The sequence below is a fragment of the Crocuta crocuta genome, unplaced genomic scaffold (genome assembly GCF_008692635.1).
Source record: "Crocuta crocuta isolate KB4526 unplaced genomic scaffold, BGI_CrCroc_1.0 scaffold345, whole genome shotgun sequence".
NCBI lineage: Eukaryota > Metazoa > Chordata > Mammalia > Carnivora > Hyaenidae > Crocuta > Crocuta crocuta.
In genome coordinates, this window is record NW_027527574.1 from 1,252,437 (window position 1) to 1,267,049 (window position 14,613).

General features: G+C 40.8%; 1 protein-coding gene across 2 annotated transcripts in view; it reads left to right on the top strand.

The window, feature by feature from the left end:
- Positions 1-14,613, top strand: part of ARHGAP10 (Rho GTPase activating protein 10) — a 313,043-nt gene that overhangs the window by 207,149 nt on the left and 91,281 nt on the right. For both annotated transcript variants that reach the window (XM_077770703.1, XM_077770713.1), the window contains exons 17-18: positions 5,456-5,561; positions 7,000-7,159. In XM_077770703.1, the coding sequence (XP_077626829.1) occupies positions 5,456-5,561; positions 7,000-7,159 (266 nt within the window). The remainder of the gene's footprint in view (positions 1-5,455; positions 5,562-6,999; positions 7,160-14,613) is intronic.

Below are 14,613 nucleotides of genomic sequence, written 5' to 3' on the forward strand. Positions count from 1 at the left end.
CTTTGATTTTATTTATTTATTTATTTATTTATTTATTTATTTATTTATTTATTTATTTCAGGTTTATTTATTTTGAGAGAGAGGCAGAGAAAGGGAGAGGGAGAGAGAGAATCCCAAGCAGGCTCTGTGCTGTCAGTGAAGAGCCTGATGGGGGGCTCGAACCCATGAACTGTGAGATCATGACCTGAGTGGAAATCAAGAGTTGGATGCTTAACCGACTGAGCCACCCAGGCGCCCCAGAAAAATGTTATTTTTTAAAACTTTGTTTCATTTTTATCCAGCTTTGATTTGATAAGGCATTATCTTGGTTTTAACTCCAGATAAAAAATTTGATTATAATTAATCACCTAATTTGTGGGGTTTTTTTGGAAGTGTAGTTAGCACACAATGTTACATTAGTTTCAATTATACAGCATAATGATTCAACAAGTCTCTTTATTTTGCTGTATTCGTCACAAGTGGAGCCATTATCTATCATCATACAACATTATTACAGTACCATTGACTGTTTCCTCAATGCTGTTCATCCCTGTGACTTATTCATTTCATAACCAGAAGCCTGTACCTCCCACTTCCCTTCACCTGTTTTGCCCATCTCCCACCCCACCCCCACCTTCTGGAAACCACCTGTTCTCTTTGTTTATGAGTCTGTTTCTGCATCTTTTCTTGTTCATTTGTTTTTGTTTTTTAGATTACACATTCAAGTAAATTATGTGGTATTTGTTTTTCTCAGACTGACTTGTTTGCCCCTCTGGGTCCATCCATGTTGCACATGGCGCGCTCTCACTTTTTTTCAAGGCTGAGTGATATTCCTCTTCTAACTCTTTAGATAGATATACTTTTGTTTTCAGTGACAAACTTAGTCTGTATCTAAGAGTTTTTATTATGTAATATGATTTGATTATTTATTTTCTACTTTATCAGGTGCCTTTTCTTTTCTTAGCCTTTTGCTTCCTTTGCCTTTAGCAACAGCTGTGTCCTGTGTTGTGAAATCTCATTCCTCGTTCTAAAACATTACTGTTGGAAGTGAAAACTGGAGCAGGCTTACCTTTGCAATCACTGGAAGCATCTCCTGTGTTCATAGAATTTGATGGTGTGCTGCTCCTTTTAATGACATAGAGAGATGTCCAGGGTATTTTAAATGAGATAGGCTGTTCTCACATTTAATTACAAAAACAGGAAAGCAAAATTCTGAAAGGTTTAAACCTAGTATTTGTCAGTCTAAATTAGGATGATGTTTATTAAGAGCAGCTTAATATAAGTGAATTTTTGCTGAAACATAATAGAAATATACATGAATAATGAGTATACAGCTTAATGATTTTTTTGTTTTTTTGTTTTTACAAATTAATGGTAGCCTTGTTGTCACCCCTGGATTAAGAAACATTTTCAGAGTTCTGGAAGCTCTTCCTCACACACGGTCACTATGGCATGTGAGCACTCCTCTGACGTTTGATACTGTAGGTCCATAGGTTAGGATTGCTGCATTTGCACTGTATGTAAATGGGATCATCCAGAATCTCCTCCTTTGCATTCAGCTTCTCTTGCTCATCTTGTGACATTTCACCCACATGGGGTGAATCAGCAGTTCGTTCACTCTCCTTGTGGTACCGGATTCCATTGTATGAACATACCGCAATGCATTTATCTGTTTGACAGTTGATGGAGACTTGAGTGGTTTCACTTTGGGGATTAACAGGAGTGTCACAGCTATGAACATTCTCATATATGCCTTTTAGTGAAAATTTATGTGCATTTCTCTTGGTTTTCAGTAGAATTTTGGGGCTGTGGGTTGGAATGTGTGTGTTCCACTTCAGTGGGCGTAGCCAAAGAGTTCTCCAGAGTGATGGTGCTATTTCATTATTCCTGTGTAGTTAAGAATATGACAGGTACAGTTACTTCATATCTTTGCCAGAGCTTAGTGCAGTATTCATTTAAAGCTATTTTGATTGGTGAGTAGTAGTAGCCCATTGTGGTTTTAGTTTTATTTCCCTGATAAATAATGAGGTTTAGCACTTCTTATACTTATTGGTTTATTGGCAAGCGTCTTTCATGAAGTTCCTGCTCCCGTGTTTTGCTTATTTTTCTTTGGGTTGTCTCTTTCTTTTATGATTAATTGATAGTTCTCCATAGTCTGATTGCATGTTCTTTCTCAACTATATGTATTTAAAATTACTGTTTTTTTAACTGAGTTCTTTTATCTACATTTTCTAAAATTTTTAACAGTAAATATTTAATTTTGACAATAAGCAAAAAGTAAAACCATTATCATTTTGAAGAAGCAAATTCTCTAAATCAAAGACAAAAACCATATTATCTCACTTATATGAAGAATCTTAGAAAAGACAAAAACAAGCAAATTGATATATACAGAGACCAGATTAGTGGTTGCTGGGGGCTGGGGAGTGGGCAAAATGGGTTAAAGGAGTTGAAAAGAAAAACTTCCAGTTATAAAATAAGTTATGGGGTTGTAATGTACACTGTGGTGACTGTAGTTAATAATACTTTATTGCATGTTTGAAAGTTGCTAAGAGAGTAAATCTTAAAAGTTCTTATCATAAAAAGATTTATAACTGTGTGGTAATGAATATTAACTAGATATATTGTGATGATACCTAGTAATATATACAAATTTCAAATCATGTTGTATAACTGAAACTAATATAATGTTATATGTCAATCATATGTCAATAAAAAACAAGTTCCTGTTTCTTGCTTTACCTTTCTTCCCCTTTCCCTTTTGTTTCTTGGTTTTTGAACCAGTGGTCTGAAATTCTGCTTTCTCTACCCCCTCCAGCCACCCATTCTTTAGCCTCCTTGTGTTACTAAAGAGGGACTCCTGGCTAGCCAACTTAGTGGTGGTGTCTGGGCCCTCCTTCCGGTCTTTCTGTTCCATAGTCCTTCCTTAACTATTGATACCACTGGCTATCTAGACCTTGCATGTTTCTTCTCACTTGACTTTCTAATGACAGTGAACCTCCTGGCCCTTTGTCTTTTTTCTCCTCCTATGCTTTGCTTAGCCCCCAGTTGGGATCTCTCCTGTATCCCTATGGAGCTGGTTTCCCAGCAGGGCCCTCTGTTAGTTTTCTGAAGCACTTGGGCGGCTTTGGCCATGTGCTGGAGGCCAGCCCCTCTGGAGAACACTGCTGCCTTCATCTCTAGTGTCTCCTACCGTTCCCAGCTCTCTGTTAGATACCAGTCCCTTGAACATCCCTTCCTCCTTCACTCCCAGCCATCATCTTCCCCCTCAAACTGGCGATGTCTCCTCTGCTCCTGTCAGTGGGACTGAGATACTATCATATAAGCCAGGCACACAACATTGGTCACCTTTGCCTTCTTCCTTAGGTATTTTGCTCAAGGCCACTTCAAGGCTACTTTTTGTCAGTTAGAAGCAGCAATTCTAAACCCTGCCTGCAGGCTGTGCTTCTTTGCTCTATTTCCTTCCTTGTAATTCTACCACCCATCCCTCTCCTTGCCTCATGGCTTCTTGCCCAAATAACATTTCCCTCCTAATTTGCTTTTCTCCCCCCATTCTAATCCATCTTCCAAAAAATGTCAGGTATATTTCCTCCAAATTTAACTCTATTCGTCTCTTTTCCCAACCTTACTTACAGGGACTACTTTAGGACCAACAGGAAATATGGATTCTTCAAATTAGCTTTTACAAACCAAAGTTTGGTCTTGGACTTTTCATAAGTGCTCTCTGTCAGTAGGCTGTGTATTTTCTCATACTGCTTGCAGAATCTGGAATGTGCCCCTTAGGCCTCAGTTCTGCTTTTCCTCGAATTCTTCAACGCTCAAGACCCAACTCAAATGTTCTCCCTTATGTGAAACCCTTCCTCAGCTGCTTCTGTGGACTCTCCATGAACCCCCAAGCAGTCTGTCACTGTCCTTTTTCTGCTGCAGTAATTAATCACTGAATTCTCATCAGTCACTTCTTTGACACCCCTGAAAACCCTAGTGGAATTCTCAGTAATAAGCATTTATTTGGATTTGTTTGATAATTTTCAGTTAAGAACACAATAAAGCAGATTTGGGCACATTGCTAATAAAAGCTGTGGATAATCCATTCCAAAGTCTAAGGGATAAAGTGAATGTGTTAGTTCCCTAGGGCTGCTGAATGGCTTACAACAGTCAATCAGTCAGTAAGTAAATAAGCAAATAAAATTCAGTCATTCATAAGTCTAGAGAACAGAAGTCCAAAATCAAGGTGTATGTTGGCAGGGCCAACCTTGAAAGGTTCCAGGGAAGGCTGTTTTCTTGCCTCTTCCAGCATATGGTGGCTCCTAGCAATCTTTGGTATTTCTTGGTTTGTTGACAAATGACTCCAATCTCTGCCTCCATTGTCACATGATATTCTCCCCTGTGTCTGCCTTCATATGGCCATCCTCCTTTTTTGTCTTTGTTTTCTTACAAGGGCACCGGACAGATTAAAGGACCACCCTCCTCCAGTATGATCCTGTCTTAACTAATGTCGTCTGCAATGACCTTATTCCCAAATAATGTTATTATGTTAAACATGTCTTTTTGTTCTGATGTTTTGACATCTGGGGCTTTACTGACTCTAGGGAGCCTGCCCCTCCTGGGGCTAACCCAATTCCTTGAGGTAGGAAACTGAGCATGTTTCCATATGCCAACCAATCCAGAGCCCATTTTCCTTGCCAGACTCTGTCTTTTGGGCTCATATACTCCAAGTCAGTATTCTCCTACCCTAATCAGGGCCAGGTACCAGATATCTGAGCACAGCCCCTGTGGCTCCAAGGCTTCTGGAGGTTAGAGCTTCAGTATATCTTTTTGGGACACAAAATGCAACGGATAAGAGGGAAGAATCTATTTGCTAATGTTTTACTTGAATTCCATTGTGAGGCAGGGAGCCAGTGACTGAACTCCTTCAAGTGATGGGCAGACTGGAAGTGTAGGTTCCAGGAGGAGTAGCTGGAGTAGCCCTGTGTTGTCAAACATCACCCCAGGGAGAGGCACTAACTGCATTCACATGGAAATGACCTTATAGGAGAGGCTCAGAAGACTAAAGAAGAATAGGGCACAAGATAGCTTTTCTCTCTCTCTCTCTCTCTTTTCTTGAAAGGGGCAAAATACATTTAAATTCTCTGTTTAAAGATGTTGAGGGTCACCTGGGCGGCTTAGTCGGTTTAGCGTCCGACTTCAGCTCAGGTCATGTCTTACGGATTGTGGGTTTGAGCGGCGCATCAGGCTCTGTGCTGACAGCTCAGAGCCTGGGAGCCTGAGTTAGATTCTGTGTCTCCCTCTCTCTCTGCCCCTCCCCCGCTCATGCTCTGTCTCTTTCTGTCTCTCAAAAAGAAATAAATGTTAAAAAAAAAAAAAAAAAAGATGTTGAATAGGTGAGCCTTTGTAATGGTTGATTTTTAGGACTGTATTTGATTCTGAGTAATATGTGTTTTTCTTTATTTCCTTTTTTTTTTTTTTTTTTTTAAAGAAAGTGGAAGCCCAGAATCTCGTGTCAATGCTATCCATTTCTTGGTACACAAACTGCCAGAGAAAAATAAAGAAATGTTGGATATTTTGGTGAAACATTTGACAAAGTAAGCCTCTTTTTCTTCCTAACTTTTTCTGTTTGCCTCTGGGTGCCGTGCAGAGTTCTTGGATTTGTAACGGTTGGAAGTGGGGCTGTCTACACAGTCTTGGGGGCCACGCCTGGAAAGGCAGGCTGGACATTTGACTCACCATGTATGTCTTGGACCAGGCCATTGAAATATGATGCTTTCGTGAAGTCGTATAATTATTTTCTTACCATCACTGCCAGCAACTTGGGGTTTGATTGGAAGTAAAAGAAGAGAATATTATACACTTCCCTGTACACAGATTCTGGAAATGTGATTATAAGTCTGTCAGCGAATTTAGCCTGTTTTCACACCTACCTAACTCTGAGTTTGAACATGTCCTTGGAGTTTGTTTAATCCAGTAATAGCTAGTTATTTCATAGGATCCATTCTATTCTTTAGTCTCTCTTTTAAAAGCAAGCAAAATCTAATCATCCAGGGGAAAAATTAGTCCTTTCTTCAAATATAAATGATTCTTAGATCACTATAATTATAGGATTTTAGAGGTAAGAGGAAGCTGAGGAATGCTGTTTTAGAATTTATTTTACTTTTTATTTTATTATCTTATTTATTTTGTTTTTAGTTTATATAAAAGGAAACTGAAGTCAAGGGAATATTATGACCTGCCAAGTGTCCTATTAACCATTCGTTCATTCAACACATACTTGCTGAATGCCTTTTTTAGGTGCTAGTGGATACATAGATGAACAAAGATAGACACATTCCTTGCTTTCATGGAGTACCTTCTTTTTTGGAGGAAAAAGATCATCAACGGATTACAAATAAAAGTACAAAATAATTTCAGATAAATGGTTTAAAAAAAAAACAAACTACAGTGAGAGGTTAGAGAGTATATATTGGGTATAAGACTACAAAGAGGGTTATTATGGAAGGTATCTGGAGGATGAGACCTTTGAATTGAGGCCTGAATTAAGTGTCAGGGCTTCTGAGAACAGTTGTCCGGGTTGTTCATTGCACAACATGTTGGGCCAAAGAGGTGAATGTGGGTGCTCAAGTTCTGGGTGTTTGTGAAGCCAGTTCTTACAAGAGTGCCATATAGTTTGGTCATTACTGGAGGCCAAGGGTATCAACGTCTGGAGAAAGAGGAAATATTCTTAGTAGAGGGGAACAGTAAATGAAAATCTATGAAGGGCACAGGCCTAGCATAAACATAGATTTATTAAGAACGCCATTGTGGTTAGAGCAGAGTGTCACAATGAGAGGAATAGGATGAAGGCAGGGGCCCCATCACCTAGGGTCTTGTCAGATCCTGTTATTTCAGACATTGAGACACGGAGGACAATGGAGTCTCTTGACTTCTTGTTTTTAAGGAGAAACAGAGTTGTAGACTATTGTACATTCCTCAGTTGTTGCCTCTCTTTTAACCGGAGACGTTTATTTCCCCCCACTTCCATATTAGTGTTTCACATCACTCCAAGCAGAACCTAATGACTGTGGCAAATTTGGGAGTGGTGTTTGGACCAACTTTGATGAGGCCCCAGGAAGAAACTGTTGCTGCCATCATGGATTTGAAGTTTCAGAACATCGTTGTGGAAATCTTAATTGAAAACCATGAAAAGGTAAAGTCTCTGTTGCTTTCTCCTTAAGGAAATGCCTGGTTTTGGCTTTATCACCAGATGAAACTGTCCTCTAAGATCCTCCCTCCCCGGTTAAATGATGATATTATTGTGAAGATGAGCTTGGTTCTGAGAAGTTCCCACTGAGCTTGTGTTTTCTGAGGGCTTTCCATAAATCTGAAGTATGCTTGGTGTTCTCTTATCTCAGTAGTTTAAGAAGCGTTTAACCCAGATGCAAATGAGTAGCTGCAATATAATACTGGACTGTTGAGATTTTTTGCTGCCTTCAGTCCTGTCCTTGGATTTCTCAAATTCTATTTCTGTAACATAGGGAAAATATTTTTGCCAATCTGTGTCAGACTCTCCCTAGAAAAACACAGATAACTCCCCCTGTCTCCCAAATTGTGCTAACAACTTCAGGGGATTCATATGCATCCCTGAATCTGGGAACCCCAGATTAAGAATCTCTGGTTTAAAATGAATAATCTCTTTGGTGACACATCTGCTTATTCGTGTCTGTGTAATCAGGGATTTTTCGAAATACACTATATTCTTTCAAGAACTTTTATGCAGTTTTTCCTCATCCTCATTATAGATCAGGACCTTGCTAGTAATTATCCTCACTTCTTCTAAGATAGGGAATTTGAAAACTGTTAAAATCCTTGGTTACTCATTTGCTTATTACAAGTTTGTTGTGATTTGCTTGTTCTTTTCAACTGAGATTGTATTCTGTGCCAAGCATGTGTTAGGTGCTAGGATGTGAAGATGAATATTACTGCCCTGGTGGAAAGCAGCTCCCAGTCTGTGGGGTGCAGCCTGTCTGGGGATCTGTATCCCATAGCACTTATCCGTGTCTAACATGCTATATAATTTACTTATTGCCATAGTTACCTGTTTCTCTGCCAGATCCTGGAGGGCAGAGATCTTATTTTGCCCTTAGAATAATACCTGGTACATGTTGGATGTTAATATTTTTTGGATGAATGAATGAGCTCAGTAACTTTTGAGGGGGGCAGAGGAGTGGGAAGGAGATGGAGGTGGAGGTGTAGGCTCTATGAGCAAAGCACAGTGAGAGCCTTGCTGCATTTGCTGTTTGCTGGAGCAATTCTAGCTTGTGTGAGTGCTGTTCCCACTGAAGAGTTAAAGGTGAAGCCTGGTCAGAGATTTTCTTTCCCAGTATAGCGTAAGCAGCTGGTTTATGAGTGTAAGAAGTTTAGGTTGTTGTTGTTGTTGTTTGTGGTGCCCTAAGCTCTCCAGACAGCTTCAAGGAAAGATGGCTACTAATCATTTTTGGGAAAAGAGATAATTAGACCCACAGGCTTTGAAATAATGCTTAGTGGTACAACTATCATTTGGTTAAATCCCAATTAGGGAACTTTCTGCAGTTTATTTGTGAAAATACTGGCTCTGGGTCTTGATCTCCTACAAAAGGATCTCCATTTAATGCTGCAGCTTCCTATTTTCTTCTTTTATTTGAAGCTGAGAAGGTAAGTTCATGATTTTTCTGCTGGGAGGTAGATAGTGCCGCTTTCACCTTGTTAACAAACCTTACAGGAATTTTCAAGTGGCACTGGTGAGCCAATTATAGTAGTTATAGCAGATGAAACTGGACCCACTCTCAGAGAAGAAGCTTCCTAAAGCTAAGTAGAAGGCTTCCAGGTTTCCCCTCTGCATTTCTGTGGCTCTGCTGGGAAATGCTGCAAATGCACTGCCAGAGTCAATTGAAGCACTGAGTTTCCTATCAAGAAGGGGGTGGGTGGGATATGGAGTTTCAGATTCTTCACGGAGTGCATGGGGTTAGGTTTGGATGCACAGGGTTGCTTGGGGTGGGGAGCTGTTAGCTTGGATTAGTTCATATTTCTGAGAACTTAATTTCCCTATTTCCTCCTCTTTTCACTTCGATTTCATCCTTGTCCACTTTCACTCCCAGCTCTTTGTTCCTACTCAGCTGGACTTCCCTTCAGAGTCCAGGCATGGCTATGAGGAAGGATATTTCTGCTGACGAGGGTGGCTGTGCAGAAAAACTTCATATGGACGCATGGGCCCACAGGGGCCAGGGGTTTCCTTGGCAACAGATCCATGTTTACCACCCAGAGGTCTTGTGTTTGAGTTGAACGTAGTGAGGGAGAGCTGTGGTTCCTCTTAATAAATGCTTGAGAATAAAATGAGAGAGATGGGGGGGCGGTGGAGAGGGGAAGGAGGGTAGAAGAGTTAAAAAGAAGAGTCTTCTGGGGGAGGAAAGAATTTTAATAGATAGGGGGGTAGAAAGAAGGGACAATGAGAGAGGGAATGAAGAGACCTTAGTAGTATCTATGAAGGAGAACAGAGGGGAAAGTGACAATAGGAGGAAGGCATTTTCTTTTGTTCAGTTATTTTTCCATCCCAGGAATGTGAAAAATGTTGACTCTGACCAGGAAAGTCACTAAAGCAGAAGAGGAAACTTTCAGCATATAATTAAAGCAAGAAAGCACTAGATTAATTTTGGAGTTAGAAGAAGGCCCGAGTTAATCTGCCCTGGAGATCACATTTTATCCCAGCCTCTTTGCTGTTTTCATAAAACCCATATGTACTCTATAGGAAACTTAAATCCACATGTTTTGGCTTCCTTCCCACATAATACATTAAGATGTTGTTTTTAAAAGAAGCATTCATGGGCCAAAAATACCATCAAGGCCTTTCTTCCCGTGCAAACCAGAAAATTGCATTTCCCAGGTGGAAAGGGGTACTGTGAAATTCCCACAGATTTTCAAGTTGGGATTGTGCCTTAGAATTTATGGGTTTTGCATAAGTTTTGTTCTTGACAAAGTATATTTGTTACGGATTAATGTGGCGCATTTGTGGTGGGCCGCCCTCTTGGAGTCTGACATGGCAACATGGTTGTGAGATGTGGGGGAAGTGAGGGCGGTGAGTCCGGCAGGGGAAAGATCTGACCTACAGTAACGGCGGGATGCGGTGGAGAATAAGTGCTCTTATAAGAGAATAAGATGCGGAGAAAGTTGCTGCGACTTAAGTGGAGGATTTATATGAAACTGTGAGGAATCTGGAAAGTTTCCTGACTAGGTGGTTTGAATAGGTTTTAGAATAGAGTTTGAACAGGTGGAGTATGTTTTAAGAGGACATTTCAGATATGGGGAAAACGTGTAATCAAAGAAGCACAGAGAGTAGGTGTGTGTTCTGGGAATGCACCTTCTGGTGGAACACGGGCGAGTGGCATGAAATGACATTGGAAAGGGTTTGGGCCAGGTGTAGGGAGCCTGGGAATGCCACCATAGGACTTATGGATTTCACTTGATGGGTGCCAGGGCCTGTCCTGGTTTTCAGGTAAACTGCGTCAGGAAGGTTAATCTGGCAGCAGAGTTGGCAGGTAGAAAGTGGAGTAATAACAGACCAAGTGAGGGGTCACATGGCGCACAGTTGAGGACATGGTGGTGAGAATGTAAGTTCAAGGGTGGCGGGCATCATCTTGTGAGGTACAGGAGACATGATCCAGGGTCTGGATCTGTGGGCCATCTCAGAGGACTGTGTCACAAATGATGGTCAGTAGGTCATTTTTGAGGACCCCATACTGGGAGAATATTGATGTCATTAATGAAGAAAAAAAATGGGTTTGGGCAAGAGTTCAGTTTATAATGTGCTGAATTTTAGTCGTCCAGATGTGTAACAAATGGTCTGCAATGTGGGGCTCAAACTTGTGAGAGAATTTAGTGGAGGGAAGTATAATGTAAGATAAAAAGGCAAGAGATTGGCATGGTGCCCTTTGTGTTATATTGGTCTACTATATGGGGTACTTACCTCCTGTAACCCTGGTGTTTACGTGTGTGAATCTACACACTTAAAATGCATATATAAAAAGTATTTACAGTATTTCATATATTACTAATGGTATCCCTGTATATATACAAAATTCCTTTACACATCCTATCCCTTTATACCATGTACGAAACATGAAGGATGAGAGATTGGCTTTGCTTATGGGCACACAGCTGGTGAGCAGCAATGCTGGAGTTTGAGTTAAGGATTGATTAATCCCAAACTTTTGCTTCTCATGACTAGGAGAAGATTAAGAGCAGTATCTTTGCAGAACACTGAGATTTTTCTATGAGAGATAAAACAGGAGCCAGAAGAAACCCAAGCAAGTTCAGTGTTAGGGTTGTCAAGGGGCATTGTTGGTGATGCCGGGTGCCAGCCCTGTGGGAGAGTACGACTGTTTACTCCAAGAGTAAAATGTGTGTTGGGAGGAAGAGCCAAAGTCGACCTGTAAGGGTTTAAACGAGTGCGTGTTCAGGAATGGGTGATAGCAAGTACAGATTTGCATTGTGTTTTTCCTGCAGGACAGAACATAACAGCAGGGAAAGTCAGAGCAGACAGGACAGGCATTGTATGCAGCTTGCTAATCACTTTCAATTCTAATTTGCTGTTAGCTAATTTCTGGGGTGGGGAGCTCTTTAGAGGAGCTTCATTAGACAGATAGGTAAAGAACCCTCCTGGGTGTTAACAAAGTTCGTTGAAATGGAGCCCATTCTACTATTTTATACATTTTTCGTGTCATAAAAGAAATTTGTGTTGATAATGCGACAAACTCCTTGTCTCTCCCCTAGTCCCTGAGGACCCTGGAAGATTATGAAGAGACTTTGAAAATCATCAGAGAAAACAATAATATCCGTGTGATTTTATTATCTTATTTCATGTTAATATTTAAATTGGCATTTCATGTAAAGTAAGAAATATGTTACTTTCAACCAAATCACTTGGCGTAATATATAGATTTTTTTAAGTTTATTTATTTTGAGTATTTTTTTAGCAGTATTTTTAAAATATATGTACGTTGTCTTTTTAGACATAAAACTATTGCTAGGGCGCCTGGGTGGCTCAGTTGGTTAAGAGTCCAACTTCAGCTCAGGTCATGATCACACGGTTTGTGGGTTCGAGCCCTGTGTTGGGCTCTGTGATGACGGCTAGCTCAGAGCCTGGAGCCTGCTTCAGATTCTGTATCTCCCTCTCTCTCTCTGACCTTCCCCTGCTCAAGCTGTCTGTCTGTCTGTCTGTCTGTCTCAGAAATAAAATAAAATTAGACATAATGCTATTGCAGACTTACTGTAGTACAGTATAAATACAGTTCTTATGTGCACTGGAAAATCAGAAAATTCATTGGACTTGCTTTATTGCAATATTCGCTTCATTGTGGTGGTTTGGAACCAAACTCATAGTATCTTTGAGATATGCCTGTATATTTATCTTGTTAAGGATTATAATTGGATTTTCAATGTGATAGGCCAAATATGGCACTCTCGTTGCTTTTAGCTCTGTGGGATGCTTCAGTTTGCTCCAATTTTCACTGATTCTGTGATGGTCAGTGGATCATGAAGATTTTGTTTGGTGTTAGCCTTTGTATACTACAGTTTCTGTGGATCACAGGGTGCTGAGAGAGGATCACATTTTATTTGCATAAAACTTTTCCTTGGTGAGGATTCTTAAAAGTTTATCAAAATGAGCAATTTAGTCTTTTAAATGGGTACTCGGGCAGTCTGTGTCTCATTTTTCATGGTGAGAAAATGGAGACCATTTGTGATGATCATGATTTGTGGAAAAGGCTGATGTTATGTTCCTGTTCTGAGGTTTCAGTAGCCCTCCCTGTAATATCTGTTGAAAAGTCCTTGAATAGCCAGTGTCCCTCTAGTCACAGAGGAGTCAAGGTGAGACGGTCATGTATGTTTTCTCCCAGGTGTACAGCACAGAGTATTAAATTACATGCACACATAAAGAGTATCGAATAGCACATTGCGTTACTTTTGTAACCTTGGGACAAACTTTCCGACCCTCACCCTTGTCTTTGCCAAAAGCTAGAAGAATGTGTCTCTGCGCCCAGGGTCAGTGGTGGAATGGATGCCCTATTCAGTCCCAACCTGCAGTCCAGAAGCAGCCACATGTGGACTGGTTTGGGTTTGGGGCGGCCCACACCTCCACTCCTGTTGCCGCAAACACAAGACACATCCTGGTCCTCTTCTACCCTCCTTGAATATGAGGGAGGCCCAAGTGAGTAGTATGCAAACCATTTTCTTTGAGGTGCAAGGAACCTTTTAGTCTTAGGGCATGCGTGTCATTCAGTGGGAAAAAGAAACCCCTTTTTAAAAAAGTCAGCCTAAAATGGTTCCTCATTTAGCTTTGCTGGCACGGGGTTGCTAGGCAGCACCAGTTTTCATATGAAAGAAAAATAAATATCTGAAACAACAGCAACAATGATAAAACTTCAGAATTTCTAAAAGCTTTATGGCTGTCTGAATAGTGATGGTTCAGTACAGAAGTCAAAACCCCATGGCAAGACTATCTGACAAATGGGCGGGTGGGGGGTGGCTTTTTCTCCTTCTTCTGGTTTTCTTGAACGTTGGCATCTTTGGCATAGCCACAGAGACTTCCTTTACTGTTAGATTTTTTTTCTTCTCAACAGGGCCTTACATTCTCTGGAGTGTTTAAAAAGAAGTTTTAAAACCACAGAAAACTTTCTGTCTGCCTTTCTCCTTTCTTGAAGGAGAGTCAGAAAATAATAATGACATTGTCTTCTCAATTCTCTCTTCCTTTAGCTATGGTACAGGAAGTCCCTTCTCTGCACTGTAGTGTGGCTCTGGAGGGATAGGTAGTAATTTCCCATGGTACTAGCGTGGTTTGATCAGAGAAAATTTGGGAGATAAAGTTCTTAAATTCTGCAGCGTTTTAGTGTCTAGTATAGACAAAGCACCGGGGCTGTCTCAGGAAAATTGAAGAGCTGCAGTATGGAAAGGGAAGTAGATTTATTGTTTGTTATCTGAGAAAGCATAGTCTGTACAGGCGAGCAGAACTTGCTAGGAGGTGAGTGTTTGATTCAGTAGAAGGAAGAACTTCATAATATTTTTGATAATGAGAATGTGTTCATGTTGGAGATGGGATTGAGGGGTTGGAGAAAGCAAGCAGGCCTAGGAGGTCTGGCCCACTCAGAGATTCTCTGCCAAAGTCTTTGGAGATGCAGAGCTACAAATACAGGTCCTCAGAGCATAGCTCAGGGCATGGAACTTGGCATTCAGTCAGTATTTGTAGAATTAAGAATGATGAGGAATATGATCCTTTTGTTCATCTCTCTTTTAGGAGCAACACCTAGAGTTCTTGGAAGGGAGAATAAGAATCCAGGAGTGAGGGGATGGGAGTGGTGGGCAATGGGTAGGTGAGCAATGGGGAAGGTGCCATCAGATGCCTTTTCTTAGGGGACAAGATCGTGTGGGGTGTTTATGGGTTGGACTGTTTTCAGGAGATGTGCCCACTTTTATTTTCTTTTATAAAATAATCCCCCCCCCGAAGCTGTCAGAGCTGTCTCTGCCACATCTCTCAATATAAAATTGAGAACCATAATAATTAAAATAGGCAATATTGACAAAAGGATGATGGTGCGCTAGGCTTAGCTCCTTCTCTGACAGTTTGCTGGAGTACTC